Below are 19,073 nucleotides of genomic sequence, written 5' to 3' on the forward strand. Positions count from 1 at the left end.
ACCCATTGATGTTGATAATACAGCAGTTGTGCGGGCAGAGCAGGTGTGGGCAGGGCAGGGTGTGGGCAGGGCAGGGTGTGGGCAGGGCAGGGTGTGGGCAGGGCAGGGTGTGGGCAGGGCAGGGTGTGGGCAGGGCAGGGTGTGGGCAGGACAGCGTGTGGGCAGGGCAGGGTGTGGGCAGGACAGGGTGTGGGCAGGGCAGCGTGTGGGCAGGGCAGGGTGTGGGCAGGGCAGCGTGCTGGGCAGGGTGTGGGCAGGGCAGCCTGCTGGCCAGTAGGAGGTCAGAGGAAGGGATCGAAGGGCATGAAGGAGATGGAGGCACTATCCTCAGCCCAAGATCTACCAACAGAGACAAACTTATCTGGACATCACAGAGAACCAGTGTTGAAGGAGACTGCAACTCTCTACGCAGCTGATCACAAGCATTGTCAGCGAGGGCCTCCCACCTCACACCATTGATGACCGAACCCTGTCAGTAACTGCTAAGGTCAGTGTGGGCCTGAATCTCGCCACCATTGGATCCTACACACCTCTGGAGCAGCCAGCTGCTCACTGATGTATCGCCAGATACCCTCTTTGCCAACTGATGGGCATTGCAGGCTCAGAGGGCACAATTTCCAGCACCTAGTGTGGTCAGATGGTGTCCTCCAATCCCCTCTGCATCAGCGTGGTGGCCGGCGCCTCTCTCCGTTAGATGGCCCCGAGAGATCCTGGCCTTGAGGACACCGAAGTCCTAGAGGCAGACAGTTCACGAGGGGAGGAACAGAAATGGGAGGTTGGGGGGTGCGGGTGGGGGGGGGGGGGGGGGGGGGTGGGGGGGGGGGGGTGGGGGGGGGGGGGTGCGGTGGGGCGGGGGGCGTGGGGGGGAGGAGGGACTTGGGGGTGGAAGGAGATGATTGCTGAAGAGAGAGGTGCCCTGCTGCATGATGGGGTGGCATTCTCCTGCCAATCTCTGGGAAGAGCACCTCCACTCTCTCCTCCCACGGCTAGCCTGGGGCAGCTCACCTCCCTGGTGCTGTAGAAGGCTTGGGCAATAAACTCAGAGCTGAAGATAAAGACAATTGCACAAGATTTATACTGTAAGGGTGAGGATGGGGTGGGGGATCATTGACAAAGCTGTCATAGACAAAAAGACAAAGGGAATATAAATGGTGCTGATAAAGGCTGAGAAAGGCGCTGATACAACATCGCTATCATTTGTTATGCCCTGATTTGTGCCACAGAAATCCTGATTAAGGGCATGTTTATTAGCTGAGGGGTGTGTTTTGAGGTTGGGTAACTTGGGCAGACACCACAATTGGACTGATGGTGGCAAGCAGTGGGCAGGGGGGAGGTGAGGGGGCTGGTGGCGGTACAGATATGGCAGGTGCTGAAGGTCTTGTTGGGATAGCTCACCAGGCCGGGGAGGAAATCTTCCTGCTCCACTTGACCCACAAGCAGTGCTGCAAAGGCACGTACCTCGTGGATTCAGCCCGCTTCACCTCCTTTCACCTGTTATGTTTCCTGAGTGGGATGCCTGGCTGCCTGTGGTTAACATTGAATCAGGATTAAAAAGAAGGAACACGTTCTCATTGAAATAGTTAAATTCACAACCTGCTTCCTGTTAGCCTCATCCCGCCTCGATTAAAAACCGACGTGGTGTGGGCTCCTGTTTCAGATTTCTGGCATTTAAACCTTCCTCCCAAAGAAAGCCCACCGGATATTGGAGGTTATAATTCCTCCGCCCCTCCCCTCCCCGCCTCCCCCCGCCCCCCCCTCCAAGGGTTTGCCCCAGAGTTCTGTTCGCCCCCATGCCAAAGCTGCAGAATCCCTGAAGAAGCTCAGGCCCTGTGGCTCGTAGTTCACTGAAGCATTGGTTAACCAACTGTATCCTGTTCCCAGTTGGAGGTGAAAGTTTCTGAACTGTTTTGCTGGTGGGAGTTGGAGGTAGAGGGGGTGGGGGGGTGGTGGTACTGAAGCAGGGGTGGAGTGTGGTTGAATCATGAGGCCGGATTTTCTGCTCCCCCCCACCTCCCCCCCCAACCACTGCGGCATGCTTTCTGCCGCTGGAGGCAGCTCCCCATTGGCTGCCGGTGGGATCTTCCGGTCTCGCCGAGATCTACAGCGTCTTGCACGTTTCAGCCATCCCGCCACAGGGGAACCCGCCACAGGAGGTCACCTTCGGCGTGACCGGAAGATCCCGCCCCTGGGAATCATGCAGTACAGAAGAAGACCCAAAATGCCTATGGTGGCTCTTTGACAAAGCCATTCAGTTAGGCCCCTGAGCCTCCTCTTTCCTAGTAGGCCTCTAACCTTTCAATTTTCAAATATATATGATTCCTTTTTGAAAGTTACTGTTGAATCTGATTCCACCGCCCACTTGGGCTGTGTACACCATTCAGGTGTGGAGGAATTGAGGTCCATTCTCTTGCCTTTAACCTTGAGGGTAAATCTGTTGGGGGACTGACATTGTTCAATGACGTACTAACATTTTGGGTCTGTGTTTTGCCGTTTGTATTTTAATTGCCATCTCTTGCGCTTTGTTCAGTTGACAGAGAAACTCCAGGAGGCAGAGAATGACTCCATGATGAAAATCGCAGAGCTGGAGAAACAGCTGATACAGTCCCATAAAGAGGTTGAAGGCCTCAAGGTGAGTGTGCCAGGAGCGGTATCACCGTGGTGTTAGACTGGGGCCAACAGGTCAGCTCGCCAGCTCCCCATGAGTGCTGAATGAACTGGGGGGGTAAGGGGCAGAGAAGGGCAGTCAGCTCACTCCAAGGTACAGGCTTTAGAAGCAACAAATAAAAACTCAGGCTCTCTCGCTGGGAAAGTATTCAACCTGCAGTATTTTGTACAACTTTGGTTTCCTTATCTGAGGAAGGATGTCCTTGCTGTAGAGGGCATACAGCGAAGGTTTGCCAGGCTGATTTCTGGGATGGCAGGTCTGTCATATGAGGAGAGACTAAGTCAGTTAGGATTATGTTCACTGGAGTTTAGAAGAGTGAGACAATATTTCATAGAAAATTCTAACAGGGTTAGACAGGGAAGATTCAGAAAGAATGTTTCCGATGGTGGGGGAGTCCAGAACCAGGGCTGATAATTTGAGGATAAGGGGTAAACTGAGGTGAGGAAAAATTTCTTCACCCAGAGGGTGGTGAATGTGGTGAATTCACTACCACAGAATGTAATTGAGGCCAAAATGTTGTCTGATTTCAAGAAGAAATTAGATATAGCTCTTGGGGCTAAAGGGATCAAGGGATATGGGGGGAAGGCAGGATCAGGATATTGAATTTGATGATCAGCCATGATCAAAATGAATGGTGGAGCAGGCTCGAAGGGACAAATGGCCTACTCCTGCTTCTAGTTTCTACATTTCTATGTAATAGACAGGGGGCAAATATGGTACACTAGGCCAAAGTTCAAGATTTCGCAGCTGAACCCCAAATTTGACTTGGTCCTGCCTTGTGGAAACTGGGCCTCAGAAGCAGTTAAGTGAGGGCTCAGTGGGCCAAATGGCCTAATTCTTCTCCTATATCTGACTGTCTTATGTTCTTAAGGGCAGAGACTCAATTTTCTCTCATCCCGTGCCTTCCCATCAGGTCCTGATGTTAACCTTTCCTTTCAAACAGGAAGGAAGCAGGGGCCTTCATAGAAGTTGCTGATATAATCCAGACTCAAGGATAATGTTATTTGGAAGCAGGAGAAGGGCAGCAGTGACCTGTCAGGTTGTGCCTGTTCAAGGGGGGATTGAGGACCTCGCCAGCAAGTTCTGGCTGCCCTTTGCTCCAGACTGATCAGCTCCTCCACCTCTTCATCTCCATTCTCCCCTCGCACCCCCCATCATCACTGCCTCCGCCCACTCCTCTGCCAGCTGAACGGAGGCATTCCCACGGCCTTCCGGACAGGTTAGGGCAGGACTCCGGGAATGCTTCTGTAAATGAGAGCAGGCTGTTGAGACTACCCAACCTCAGGCGCTGACTCTGCAGATTTGTTGCCTGCTTTGGGGCTCACACACACCATACCTGCGCACCCACCATAAACTCCCCTCCCCCCCTTTAAGATCAGGGTCCAAGACTCTTGAAAGTGCAAACTTCTGTTTGTCCGACAGAATCTGCAAATCAAAGCCAACAGATAGGTGCAAACAACATAGTGTCGAGGATAGGCGCCATTCCCAACTGATGCCTCGTGGGATCAGAGAGCTCTACACAGACTTTGAATTGAACCTGATTTAGTCCCATGCTGTACGGGCTATTTACTAACTGAGCCAGGAGACACGAGTCTTTTTATAGGGCGGCACGGTGGCACAGTGGTCAGCACTGCTGCCTCACAGTGCCGGGACCCGGGTTCGATTCCTGGTTGGGTCACTGTCTGTGTGGAGTCTGCACGTTCTCCCCGTGTCTGCGTGGGTTTCCACCGGGTGCTCCGGTTTCCTCCCAAAGACCTGCTGGTTAGGTGCATTGACCCGAACAGGCGGCGGAGTGTGGCGACTAGGGGATTTTCACAGTAACTAAGTCTACTTGTGACACTAATAAATTAACTTAAAAAGCTTAAACTTATATTTCGGAATGTAATTTCTGATTGTTTCCCCCTGTGGGATTCTCCGCAGCCTTGAAGTTTGAGCATTGCTGTGTTACATTTTGTGGTAGAAGCTGAACTTGACTTTCAGTGTAAAGTTTTCTCTCTGACAGGAGACCTTCAGTGAATCCGTGTCAAAGCTGCAGTCTCTCCAGGCACAGATCTCAGACAGGGACAAAACCATCCAACGCCACACGTCACTGGAACAGAAGCTCTCCCAACTGGAACAGCAGGGGCTGATTAAAATTCAGCGCGGGGACCACGGAGATCTCGACATAGAAATCATTCCAGTCGTAGTGAAACAGGCTGTTGCAACGACAGCGCTGGAACCCAGGCCTGAACCCCGCAAAGGTACCAGCATAAATCTTCCCCCAACTCCCACTCTCTCTCTCTTCAGAGCTCATTCCCCCGGCTGTTTGTGAGATAGATCTTCTGATAGGTCCAGATGAGGAAGACCCTTCAGCCCATTGATCTCTTCCCTGATGGAGCCCTTCTTTTCATTGGAGGAAAGACGATTTTGAGGGTTTGTAAAATCGTAGAATCTACAGTGTAGAAAGAGACCATTCGGCCCATCAAGTCTGCACTGACAACAATCCCACCCAGGCCCTATCCCCATAACCCCACATATTTACCCTATATGTCCTCCTGACACTAAGGGGCAATTTAGCATGGCCAACCAACCTAACCCACACATCTTTGGCGTGTGAGAGGAAATCGGAGCATCTGGAGGAAACCTATGCAGACACTGGGAGAATGTGCAAACTCCACACAGACAGTGACCCAAGCCGGGAATCGAACCTGGGTCCCTGGCGCTGTGAGACAGCAGTGCTAACCACTGTGCCACTTCGCATCGCTAGCCAGCTGTCCAGCCAACTGAGCTAAACCAATCTTGAGGCAGATTTTTTTTTAATGGGTTGATAGTTTTTCAGACTATTTCATGTGGAATGCAGCATCGAAAGGCACGTATAAGATAACTGAGCCTCAAATCAGAGTAGATTGGAAGAATCTTTTTCCACTATCCCAGAATTATCCTTGGAATACTCTCCAGTGGATCAAGGTCCTTTTGAAGAGAAGAAATGGAGACAAATTGGACAATCCTAAAAACAGACTTATCTGAGGAAACCTGCACTCAATATCAACTTGAAAGGAACTTTAGCACTGCATGTTTTGCAAGGACATGCTTTGGAGATGCTTAAACACAGTGATGGGATTCCACACATATAGGTACTCTGGCCAAAAAGCGATCATTTATGGATTCTAGCCTTTCGAGGAACATCGAGAACTTCATGTAAAATTCCTCTACCCCAAACGCTAGGCTAAAATATCCGATATTTCTAAAACATTGAGATCCCCGCGTTTATTGAAAGTTGTGATGCTAATCAGCTTCTTCCCCTTACCCAACAAATGCAACTCTGGGCGGGATTTTCCGGTCGCGCTCACCCCAAGGCCGGAAATTCCCGCCTGACATCAACGGACCTTTGCACGGTCCACCCCCACCTGCTACGATTCCCATGGCGGGCGCGACGGGAAAATTCCACCCAGTGTTTGTGAAATTCTTTAAGAACACAGTTATCCAATTCTTCCCATTCCACTGACACTCAGTAAATATATATATATATATTTGTAATTTGAAACATCTATTTTCTCACTTACACGAGTTGGGAGTATGTATATGTTAAGGTAAGGGTTCTTCATCTGTACCCATGAGGGTTTGGTGCTTTGGGGTTGGCAACAGACAGGTGGGGCTGAATTCCCCTCCCCCGAATTGGGGTGGAAAAGAAGTGGAAAATAATGTTGTCAGCGGGTCTGTTTACCCATTCCCGACTCTGCCCACTACCCGGAGGATGGGGGCACAGGGGAAGAGAAGTTGTCTACTTTGTTTATCAGGCACGCCAAGGTCATTAGTGAACCTGTCTTCTGACTACCCAGGATTTTCATTGTGAGGGAGATTGTTAGGAGCTCTGTGAAGATGACCACCTCGAGCCTGGCAGCAACAGGGGCGCCAGGGCGAAAACAGTTTCGTTTGACGGAACAAATAAGTGCAAACTTGGACAGTCCACAACTGAGCAGCGATGATATTTGAATAAATAATCTTTCCCTTCCATATCCCGGGCAGAGCTCTCCATCTGGGGTGGCCGGATTGTCGTACGAGGAGAGATTGGGTCGACTGGGCCAATATTCACTGGAATTTGGCAAAATGAGAGGGGATCTCATTGAAAGGTGCAGGGCTGGACAGACTGGATGCAGAAACGATGGCCGGAATTCTCCGACCTCGTCTGTGGCTGGGATTCTCCAGTCCCGCTGCATTGAATGGAGATTTGGCTGAGCACGAAATATCTCCATTCTCGCTGGCAGCGATGGCAGGGCGTATGACATCAGCCAATGTTTCTTTTGGCTTGATGGTACAGAACAAGATGGTCACAGGATACGGGATAGGCCATTTAGAACTGAGATGAGGAGAAATTTCTTTACCTGAGGGGAAACGATGACCTAGTGGTATTATCACTAGACTATTAATCCACCATCTCAGCTAATGTTCTGGGGACCCGGGTTTGAATCCCACCATGGCAGATGGTGGAATTTGAATTCAATAAAACATATCTGGAATTAATAATCTACTGATGACCATGAAACCATTGTCGGTTGCGGGAAAAACCAATCTGGTTCACTAATGTCCTTTAGGGAAGGAAATCTGCCGTCCTTCCCCGATCTGGCCTACATGTGACTCCAAAGCCACAGCAATGTGGTTGACTCTCAAGCCAATCAGTTTCAAGGGCAATTAGGGATGGGCAACTAATGCTGGCCAGCCAGCAATACCCGTGTCTCACGAATGAATATATAAAAAAAGGGTGGGGAACCTGTGGAATTCTCTACCACAGAAAGCTGTGGAGGCCGAGTCACTGAGTGTATTTAGGAAATAAAAAGATCTGGACCTAACTTTGTTCTTCTGCTTTCTCTGACAGATGCTCCTCCTGCAGCAGCTGTGCCGAGAGATATTACTGAAGTTACCAGCCCGAACGCCCCTCCCCCTCCCCCCTTGACAGCACAGAGTGTCACCGCCCCACCTCCCCCTCCTCCACTTCCCAATGCGCCAGAGTCTGGGACTGCCCCGCCAGTAGGTGCGCCGGCCCCCCCACCCCCACCCCCGCCTCCACCTCCACCTCCACCCCCACTGACAGGTGCGTGTATCCCTCCTCCACCTCCACCCCCTCCCCCTCTAGGAGGGCCCCCACCCCCTCCAGGAGCACCACCGACAGCGGGTGACCCAGGTAAGACTCATAAGATCGTTGCCGATGTTTGATGGGGAGTGAATGTGCTTTGTTTGTGTTGGTCTTGTTATCATCAGGCTGGGGTGAGTGAGCCTGGTTCCTGCACAGGGTTTTAAAAGTTTACAAAAGAACACTTGGGTCTGGATTTTCACAGAGTTAGGGAGACCCCGTGGAGATGGCAGCTGTGACCCAATCCTGGGGATTGCCAACCCCTTTCCAAGGATTTGCAGGGGAGCCTCTTATGGAAACAGCCTGGCTTGTGTCGCAAGGCTGCACCCTGCACTCTCATACTGGCTGGCTCTGCAGATATGGACATGTCGAAGTCCCCCTCATTTTAATGGAGTCAGTGCAGAGTGGAGGTTCAGGCATCTCCGAGGCATCGTAAACCATAGTTTGCATGATGGAACCCTTTCAAAGTTCAGTTCAAAAGAGAAGGAAAGGAGAGGGTGCAGAAAATAGTGTTATAGTCATAGCTAGGATGTAGGGAAAGATCAACTTAACATATGGTAAGTCCATTCAAAAGTTTGGGCGGCAGGGAAGAAGCTGTTCTTGAGTCAGTTGGTCCATTTTGTGCCTTTTTACCGATGGAAGAAGGTGGTTGCCTAAGCAGAATAAATAATTAAAGTAGAGATGATTGTCCAGAGAGGTTATGTTCAGGGCAGCCACACTGAATGATGTAAGCAGCCTTCATGATGTGGTAACTTTTAGCCCTTATCAAAAATCTTCTATCTACTTAGAGTTTTTACTGAAAATTGCTGGATAATGAATGAAAATGATCTCCTGGGTAATAAGAGTGGCTGAGATCTGAGTGCACAGTGTGGCATTTGATTGACCAAGCTTGTGCTGTGCCAATCAGTTCATTGTTTTTCTCTTCCTGCAGCTCTTAAGGTAAAGCAACGAATCAAGACTAAGTTCCGAATGCCAATCTTGAATTGGGTGGCACTGAAACCCAATCAAATCAATGGAACAGTCTTCACAGAACTGGACGATGAGAAGTTATTGCAGGTGAGATGGTGCTCATGTAACAGAAAGCAACATGAGGGGAGGCGATGGCCTAGTGGTATTATCGCTAGACTCTTAATCCAGAAGCTCAGTTAATGTTCTGGGGACCAGGGTTCGAATCCCACCACAACAGACGGTGGAATTTGAATTCAATAAAAAAATTGGAATTAAGAATCTACTGATGACCATGAAACCATTGTCGGAAAAACCCATCTGGTTCACTAATGTCCTTTAGGGAAAGAAATCTGCTGTTCTTACCCGGTCTGGCCTACATCCGACTCAGAGTCACAGCAATGTGGTTGACTCTCAACTGCCCTGTGAAATGGCCGAGCAAACCACTCCGTTTCAAGGGCAGTTAGGGATGGGCAATAAATGCTGGCCAGCCAGCAACGCCCATGTCCCACAAATCAATAAATAATAAAAGTAATTCAGGATCTTTAGACGACTCTGGGTCCAGTGACAGGATTGGTAGGCTCCCAGCTTGGCTCTATTGGTAGTCCCCCAGGGCCAGGAATTTCTGGGTTCAAGCCCCACTTCAGGCACATCCCGGAGTGATGCCAGTGCCGATATGTCAGAAATGTCAACCTTTGATTCAGATGTTAAATTACAGCCCTGCTTGGCACTTGGGTAAAATTCCCATGACAATGTTCAAGGGAGAGCAGTGAATGGTTCTTGGCCAGCACCCCTGTCACCAGAAAAAGCACTCACTGCTCTTCCATCTCACTTTGTGTTTCTGGGACAAGATGGCCACTGCACTTACTGACGTAACAACACTCACTGTTGGGGGATGTGAGAGACTAAGATACCTTTATATAATCTAATCGAATATCAGAACGATAAAAAGCAGAGTTACAAAATAATTACAAAGTTGTTCTCAAGGTCTGAACTCTCAGCAAAGCTTCATTATGTACCCTTGGCTGAGAGCCCAGACAGCTATTACATAGTGGCACAGTGGTTAGCACTGCTGCCTCACAGCTCTACAGACCCGGGAGTGATTCCAACCTCGAGTCACTGTCTGTGTGGAGTTTTCACGTTCTCCCTGTGTCTGTGTGGGTTTCCTCTGGGTGCTCCGGTTTCCTCCCACACTCCAAAGATGTGCAGGTTAGGTGGATTGGCCCTGATAAATGTGCAGGGTTACGGAGATAGGGTGGGGTAGAGGGACAGGCCAGGGTAAGATGCCCCTTTAGAGAGTCGGTGCAGACTCGATGGGATAAATGGCCTCCTTTAACACTCTGTGGGTTCTATGGATTCTATGGTTCTACCATATAAAACACCTGCTCTCCAGAGGAAAGCTTGATTGATTGATAGCTTGGATTCTGTGATCTCTTGATCAATTTCACAATGTTTGGTGAGAGAAGTAAGTGGTTTTAAGTGTTTGTGTGGTCTAGCTCTTGAAGCTTCACTGGGCCTGGATGATTGGCACTTTTATTAGTTCAGACCTTTCCCTCAAGCAGACGGGTCAGTGATCAAAGGATTACACTTTTTCAAAGTATTTTTTCACATCCCATTTTACACTGTGGAGAACATTGGTTGTAGAAAGTCTCCAATGGGCACGAAAGTGCCAGAGCCTGGCATAGACAACATGAAGGGACATAAGGGGGTGGGTGGAAGGGCAGAGCCTGGCCTGGGGTGGTATGAGGGGACATAGTGAGTGTTTGAAGGGTGAATGGTGTATGAGGGATGGAGGGTCTTTGTCACTGGGACAAGGTTCCGTGGTATCAAGGTGGGCCTTTTGGACAGCTTGCCGTCACACCCAGCAGCTAGTTAGAATCATAGAATCTCTACAGTGCAGGAAGAGGCCATTCAGCCCATTGAGTCTGCACTGACAACAATCCCACCCAGGCCCTATCCCTGCAACTCCACGTATTTACCCTGCTAACCCCCTGACATTAAAAGGCAATTTGCCAGGGCTAATCAACCTAACCTGCGCATCTTTGGACTGTGGGAGGAAACCGGAGCACCCGGAGGAAACCCACACAGTCACAAGAAGAACATGCAAACTCCACACAGACAGTGACCCAAGGCTGGAATCGAACCTGGGTAACGACAATCCTGCCTGGGCAGGTACTTTTTCCCAGGCAGGCAGGCTGGGAATTTTCCCGATTCTCCCTAGCTGCCTCAAGGATTAAAATCTGGGCTGTCAGACACATTTCTCTCACTGATTTAAGAAGTAATGCTTCTTGGGAAATGTATGAGAACAGACCATAAATATGCAATAATTCCATTTTCTCAAAATTCCCGAGTGTAATTGGAGAATTCTTGCCCAGCAGGGCTCCCAAGCATCCAAACTTGTCTCACCCGTTGTACTGTTGTGAGATTACCAGTGCAGACGGTGTATGCTGCATTGAGTCACCTGGTGAAGGAGCAGCGCTCCGAAAGCTCAAGATGCCAAATAAACCTGTTGGACTTTAACCTGGTGTTGTGAGACTTCTTATTGAGTCAGTTAGGAATGGGATTCGAATTCAGTGTGAACTGCACTCCTTGACGAGCGTTAATGATTGTTCCTCAGTTACCTGGCAGGGGTGAAACCATGATCAGGTAGGAGACGTGGCTAGTCCATTGCACTTGCGGGTTGGAATTCTCCCATCCCATCCGCCACTGGAATTCTAGTGAGTGGGGTGGCGGGCCATGTAAAAACCCATTGAAGTCGGGCGGGAATCTCTGGTTTTCAGGCGAGCGCGGCCAGAGAATCCCACCCAAAGTGTGCTGACGCTTGTGAAGATGGTTTGCCCAGACTAGGATAGAGTAAAGGATCAGGGTAGCCAGTGAGGTAAAACCGAGGCTTTACCTGATGCAATTTTTCAAAGCCGCCTCAGCCTTTTGGCGAAGATGAAGTGTTAGGTCGAGCCCAGGAGGGAGTGCAATGCCTCGTCCTGTCAGCTTGGATCTTGTTTGATGGAGCTCAAAATGGGATGCGATGTCTTGTCAGCTTGGATCTTGTTTGTCTCTCGTGGGGACCATGATTAGACTTAATTTGAATTGGCTTTTGAAGTACGAAGTATACCAATAAAAGAAAACTGCCACAACACTCATACAAAGAGGTATCCCAGAGCACTTTACAGCTCGGGTGGGTAGTGAGTGGACAGGGTGTTATGGAGGGGAGAGGGGAAGAGGGTCTTGAGGGGACTAAAAACACTATCAAAGGGGAGGGTGTGAGGGATGGGAGGAGATGCTGAGGGAGGGAGTTCCACACATAGGGGTTAGGTGAGTCCTCTCTCAACCTCACCACCATGCCCATTTGGAAATCCTGCCCTTGATTTGGATTTTGAGTGCCCATGCTGTGAACATTTTATTTTAAATTCTTTCATGGAATGTGGGCACCAATGGCAAAAGCCACATTTGTTGCCCTTCACTAATTGGCCTTGAGAAGATGGTGCTCAGCTGTTTTCTTGAACTTGTTGTTAGGAAGGGAGTTCTAGGGTTTTGATCCAGCGACAGCGCTGACTGTTAATATGATACTGGCCAACTGACAATGATGCAAAACCAGTACCAGGTGTATCTTTCAAAATAAATTCTTAAATTCGCATAGCACCATGTCACATTGGAGGATTCTTTATTAAACAAAATTATGAGAGTCCGATTGTTGTTAAGTTGCAGTAATGGAATTCTAAACGGATCAATTGGTCTTTGGTTCTGCTCTTTACGCTGCTTGTTGTTTCTCTAGGAGCTGAACATGTCTGAGTTCGAGGAGCGATTTAAGACCAAGGCTCAGGGCTCAGCGGTGAACATCAACACCTTGAAAGTGAAGGTTACTCAGAAGGCAGTTAGTAAGGTGAACCTGATCGAGTCGAACCGAGCAAAGAATCTGGCCATCACCCTGCGGAAAGGAGGCCTGACATCAGATGACATTTGCAAGGCCATTGACAAGTGAGTCATTGTGTGATGATGTGGCTAATGGACAGGAATCAGGTGAGATGCAGGGACGAAGGTGGGCTGGGAGTAGGGGAGGGGTGGGGTTTGGGAGGGGTAGTATTGGGCTGTAGGCGGGGTAGTTACGCAGTGTCTCCTTTGGGTTTCTTGATTGTCTCGTAAGGGATGAAAGTTCTGCCTCTCCTCATAGGGTGACTGACCTCCCAGAGAGCCAATTTTCTTTATTCATTCGTAGGACTTGGGCATCACCGGCTGGCCAGCATTTATAGCCCATCCCTCGTTGCTTAAGGGCAGTTGAAAGTCAACCACATTGCTGTGGCTCTGGAGTCACATGTGGGCCAGACTTGGTAAGGAGGGCATATCCTTCCCTAAAGGATATTAGTGAACCAAGGACTTCTTAAGAGAGCCTGAGCCTAGAAGTAGGATCTAGTATCATAATGGGGATTTGTATGAGATATTATAGCCTCCACAAGGTGCATGTGAGCCCCGAAGATTGGGTCCAGGTCAACGGGGTGGCATTGAGCTCTTGAAGAGTTACCTCCTGCAGATAGCCAGTAGCACCATGTGAGTGTAAGTTGGGGGTGGATGGCTAAGCAAACCACCTCATTGATGTTTGAGTTGGATATAGGAAGATGGGCACAGTGGCGGCCTCACCATAGAACCGCTACAGTGCAGAAAGAGGCCATTCAGCCCATCGAGTCTGCACCGACCACAATCCCACCCAGGCCCTATCCCCATATCCCTACATATTTACCTGCTAATCCCTCTAACCCTCATATTTACCCGCTAATCCCTCTAATCTACGCATCCCGGGACACTAAGGGGCAATTTAGCTTGGCCAATCAACCTAACCCGCACATCTTTGGACTGTGGGAGGAAACCGGAGCACCTGGAGGAAACCCATGCAGACACAGGGAGAATGTGCAAACTCTGCACAGACAGTGACCCGAGCCGGGAATCGAACCCAGGTCCCTGGAGCTGTGAAGCAGCAGTGCTAACCACTGTCCTACCGTGCCGCCCTACACATGACCCCTGCCGATGCTCTTCCCCCTCGCTAGAACGTGACCCAAGGCCAGTATTGGTGGTGATATTTAATTTTGAAAGATGGTATGAAAAGGTGTAAATCCATATTTCTAGTAGCTTGTTGGATGACCTAATGGACACTGGGTATTATTCCTTTCAGTTGGCAACCGGGCAAAATGATCTCTTTTAGGCCAACCTGAAATATGCCAATCCTTGACTTTGGACGGAATGCAATGAAGGCTCACTTGGTAGATCCCTGGAATGAAAGGATTGCTCTATGAGGAGAGATTTGGTAGAATGGGCCTTTAGTTTATAAAATTTAGCAGAATGAGAAGTTACTTTGTGGAAACATAAAAGATATTGAGAGGGCTTGGCAACATAGATGCCGAGAGGCTGTTTTCTTTGGCTGCATGACTAGACAAAGGCCTGCATTTTTAATCTTGGCCTGATCTAATCTGATGCAGGCAAAGCGAGTAGGGCCCATTCCCAAATCCGAGCCCACCTCCAAACCCAATTCCCACCATGTTTCTGTCTCTGAAACATGGTAGGTTGGGGTCAGGATTTGCGAGCCACGATGTAGTGCGGGAGGAGTGCAGAATGCATGTGGATGTGAAGATGAGTTGGTCAGAAGGCCATTGGTGTTATATGAAATTGTCTCACCTGTCAGAATTTTCCGGATTCCTCAGCAGGTCTTTCATAGTGATTACAAACTGTCCAAAGAGGCACGTCTTTTGAGGCCTTCTAAATATTCTTTAAGGCCTTCCAAATTTCCTGTGGAGTTCACAATGGCAGCCCTAGCTTCAGGAGAGGTACATACAGAGTGGTGACACTAAGTCTCCCCAACCACGAAAGGCCACACACCAATGGCAGAGTTGGGAAAACACTGCAAATTTGTCATTCCTGACCCCATTCCCACCTCCATCAGCAGATGAAAATTTGCCTATAGTTTCAAGATCAAGAGGTCAAGTATATAAGACTGAGGTGAGGAAATTTATTTTCACTCAAGAGTTGTGAATCTCTGGAACTTTCTATTCCAGAGTGCTGGACTGCTTAATCGTTAAGTATATTTAAGATGCGATTGATGAAGATTGTATCCCAAGAGAATCAACAGGCACAGGGATAGGACAGGAGAGGCGAAATGGAGGTCAAATATCAAATGTGATCCTATTGAACGGTGGGACAGATTACCGAGGAGTTATACGGTCTAATCCTGCTGCTTCTTATCTTCCTGTGTTCATTGTTAACAGCTGAACCAAGACCAGGAAATGAGGGGAAATCAGGGGCAAGAGTTAGCCTGGCAACTGGATTCGTTCCTTTTATTCTTTTATGCTCTTCCAAATCTTTCTCACTCTTGTACAAATGGAATGCTTGCCAATGTGAGTCTGCATTTTGTCCTGTGCAGCCGTGACCCTGTTTCAACTGATACAAATGTATGAATCAGGAACAGGTGTAGCCATTTGGCCCCTTGGGCCTGCTTCACTAAGATGTTGGCTCATCTGATTGTGGTTCCAAATCCACCTTCCTGCTTATCCCCAATACCGTTTGACTCCCTTGTTGGTCTAGAATTGATCTACACCTGCCTTAACAAATATTCACTGATCCAGCCTTCAGCACTCTGGGAAAGAGTTCCACACATTCATGACCCTCTGAGAGAAAGAATTTCCCCTCACCACTGTCTTAAATGGGAGATTCCTTATCCTTAACGTGATTAGAACAAAGAACAAAGAAAATTACAGCACAGGAACTGGACCTTCGGCCCTCCAAGCCTGCACCGACCATGCTGCCCATCTGAACTAAAACCCTCTACCTTTCCGGGGACCATATCCCTCTATTCCCATCCTATTCATGTATTTGTCAAGACGCCCCTTAAAAGTCACAATCATATCCGCTTCTACTACCTCCCCCGGCAGCAAGTTCCAGGCACCCACCACCCACTGTGTAAAAAATCTGCCTCGTACATCTCCTTTAAGCCTTGCTCCTCGCACCTTAAACCTGTGCCCCCTCGTAATTGACTCTTCCACCCTGGGAAAAAGCTCCTGACTATCCACTCTGTCCATGCCCCTCATAACCTTGGAGACTTCTATTGAACTTACTCTGAAACTTATTCATGTAACTAACACGCCTGTCATTTTTGATTTCCACACGGCCCAGCTTTGACCTGCAGTTGCTCAACCTGGACTTCATCGAGCTTCTGACTCGCTTCGTCCCAACCGACTATGAACGGAAAATCCTGCAGCAGTACGAGAAGGACAAGAAGCCGCTGGAGGAACTGGGTGAAGAGGATCGCTTCATGATCAAATTCTGCAAGATCCCACAACTCTCGGAGAGGTTGAACATCATCATCTTCATGGGCAACTTCAGTGACAGCATTCAGCTGCTGACGCCGGTAAGCAGCTCCATCCCTACCCTGAAGGTCAGCGGGCATGGGAACAGGAGGAAGCCATTGAGCCCCTCAACCCTGCTCCACCATTCAATGAGATTGTGGCTGGCCTTTGAGCTAACTGCATATACCCGCCTTTTCCCCCATTTCCCTGAATGAGTTTGGCTAACAGTAGTCTATCAGTCATTATGGGGTGGCACGGTGGTTAGCAGTGCTGCCTCACAGCGCCAGGGACCCGGGTTCAATTCCAGCCTCGGTTGACTGTCTGTGTGGAGTTTGCACATTCTCCCTGTATCTGCGTGGGGTTCCTCCAGGTGCCCCGGTTTCCTCCCACAGTCCAAAGATGTGCCCATTAGGTAGATTGTCCATGCTAAATTGCCCCTTAGTGTCAGGGGGATTAACAGGGCAAATATGTGGGGTTATGGGGATAGGGCCTGGGTGGGATTGTTATCAGTGCAGACACGATGGGCCGAATGGCCTCCTTCTGCACTGGAAGGATTCTATGATTCTATGAATCTCACATTTAAAATTATCAATTGATCCAGCATCAACTGCTGGTATTGGTACAAAGTTCCAAACTTTTCAAGCGCATACACACATAATGTAGTTTGACACCGCAGTGCAGTACATTCTGCTAAAGATTAAAGATCCCAAAGCAACATTGGATTAAGAGCAGAAAGTTATGCCGTTATCCTTCCAGTAGCACAAGGATGAGATGTTTATATTGAGGATATTCTGTGTCGCGAACTCAATGTTGATCAGCAAAGACAGGTATGAGAGCTTCAGGACCGGATACGGGCAGCAGAGGACCGGGCGATCTGAGGGTCGGAGATGGTCTCGTTGAGAATCGGAATAGGAGATGACCAGGGCGTTGATCAAGGTTTCAGTGGCACAGAAGCTGAGGCAGGGTGAAAGGTAGACCATGATTAGAGGTGGAGGTAGATGGTTTTTGTGACAGAGAGAATAAAACGCACACCTCTGGGTCAAATGGAGGTTGTGACAAATTATGAAACGACAGGGAGAAGGTGACAAAGTGGCAATATCATTGGACTAGTAACCCAGAGGTCCAGGCTAATGCACTGAGGACTTGTGTACAAATCCCACCATGGCAGCTGGTGGAATTTAATTTCAATGAATAAGCCAGTCTCAGTGGTGACCACGTATCCATTATTGGTTGTTATAAATCCCCATCTGGCTCACAAATACCCTTGAGGGAAGGAAATCTCTCATTCTTACTTGGTTTGGTATACATGTGACTCCAGACCCACAGCAACGTGGTTGGCTCTCAACTGCCTCCTCAAAGGGCCTAGTGAACCACTCAGTTCAAGGGGAATTAGGGATAGATAACGAATGTTGATTTTGCCAGCGACACCCATGTCCCATGAAAGAATAGGGGACTGGGTTGGGGGGACAGGGGTGGCAGATGAAGACAATCACTTAAGTCTTCCCTCTGCTTAGTGGGAGGAAGTTACAGCTCACCCATTCCAACAGCAGCAAGGCAATGGAGGGATCAAGAGAGGTAGTGAGGAACTGGTTTTTGTTAGCGTATATGTGGGATCCATGCCAAGGAGCAGCAGGTGGCTGAAGAAGTAGAGATGGTGAAGGATGTGGGACTTCTTAAACAATGGTGCAGGGGCTGGAGGAGAAGTTGCTGGAGATGCGCTGTCTGGAATTGAATAGGTATGAGTGGAATGGCAGTCCCATTGAGCTGGACAATGGAGATGTTGAAATTGGATGATGTGATTGACTGTGTCAAAAGTTGCAGTGAGATCAAGGAACATGAGAAGGCATAGAAAATAGAACTTGTGGCCTTGCTGAGAGTGACCTCAATGGGAAGGGAGTGAAATCTGAGTTCATGGATTCCAGGACATTGTGATTCCAGACCCACCCCAGGAGCCATGGGAACAGGTCTCCGAGATAGAATCCCTGCAGTGCAGAAGGAGGCCATTTGACCCATCGAGACTGCACCAATTCTCCGACAGTGCATCTTACTCAGGCTCCCCAACCTATCCCCGTAAACCTGCGCATTTACCCCACTAATCTCCCTAAACTACACATCTTGGGGCACTAAGGGGCCATTTTGCATGGCCAATCCACCTACACATCTTCGGACCTACACTTTCTCGGGCCTTCGACAGAAAAGAGAGTTTGGAGATGGGACAGTATTTACAAAGGACAGTGGGTGGGGTTTTTGGAGGTTGTGACAGTAACTTTGAAGGGAAGGTGACCTATCACTGAGGCAGGAGAGTAAGTTACAAAATCTACTCAGCTAAGAGATGAAAAAGTGCTGTGTATAAATGCAACGTTTCATTCTCTTTAATACCCGTGACAATCAGAATGGAGCAACTTTTAATCAATAGTCCTCTTAAGGAACGCATATGACCAGAAAGACATTTAATACAAATAAAGGCTGCTTTGGGAGAATTTTTACTTTTGATTTTAAATCAATGAAAACATGTTTTTTTAAAAACCCCAGGAAACATTTTAAATTAAATATACCACTTGGTAACAATTTCAAACATAAAAAGCTTTCTCTCAAATAAAAAGCTGCCAACGTTAAAATATCCATGAAGTCCAGGCCAATCTAATGTCTTTACTGGTGTTCACCATGCTGGCTGGGCTGGAGTCTGTCTGCCTCCCAGAACTCCATATTGCAAAACTGGATATCTGGATTGTCCGTGATTCATTTATCTCCAAATGATTGATTTAATTCTCCTCGCTTACAGCAACTCAACGCCATCATCGCCGCATCGATGTCCATAAAATCATCGGTGAAGCTGAAGAGAATTCTGGAGGTAAGCCGGGTCAGGGGTGAGTGATAGCCATGGTGGGAGAGACTGGAAGTGGGTAAGGCCTGAAATGCACGGCCTGGAAGTGTGGTGCAGGCTGGTTCAATGGAGGCATTCAAGAGGGCATTAGATGATTACTTGAATAGAAACAGTGTGCAGGGGTAGAAAGAAAAGGCAGTGGAATGG

The 19,073-nt window shown here is 48.7% G+C and overlaps 1 protein-coding gene across 1 annotated transcript in view; it reads left to right on the forward strand.

The window, feature by feature from the left end:
* Positions 1 to 19,073, forward strand: part of LOC144500603 (formin-like protein 1) — a 274,250-nt gene that overhangs the window by 212,272 nt on the left and 42,905 nt on the right. The window contains exons 14-20 of the mRNA XM_078223784.1: positions 2,528 to 2,629; positions 4,668 to 4,905; positions 7,518 to 7,823; positions 8,704 to 8,828; positions 12,490 to 12,692; positions 15,870 to 16,104; positions 18,825 to 18,893. Coding sequence (XP_078079910.1) covers positions 2,528 to 2,629; positions 4,668 to 4,905; positions 7,518 to 7,823; positions 8,704 to 8,828; positions 12,490 to 12,692; positions 15,870 to 16,104; positions 18,825 to 18,893 — 1,278 coding nt within the window. The remainder of the gene's footprint in view (positions 1 to 2,527; positions 2,630 to 4,667; positions 4,906 to 7,517; positions 7,824 to 8,703; positions 8,829 to 12,489; positions 12,693 to 15,869; positions 16,105 to 18,824; positions 18,894 to 19,073) is intronic.

This window comes from Mustelus asterias, chromosome 11 (assembly GCF_964213995.1).
Source record: "Mustelus asterias chromosome 11, sMusAst1.hap1.1, whole genome shotgun sequence".
Lineage (NCBI taxonomy): Eukaryota > Metazoa > Chordata > Chondrichthyes > Carcharhiniformes > Triakidae > Mustelus > Mustelus asterias.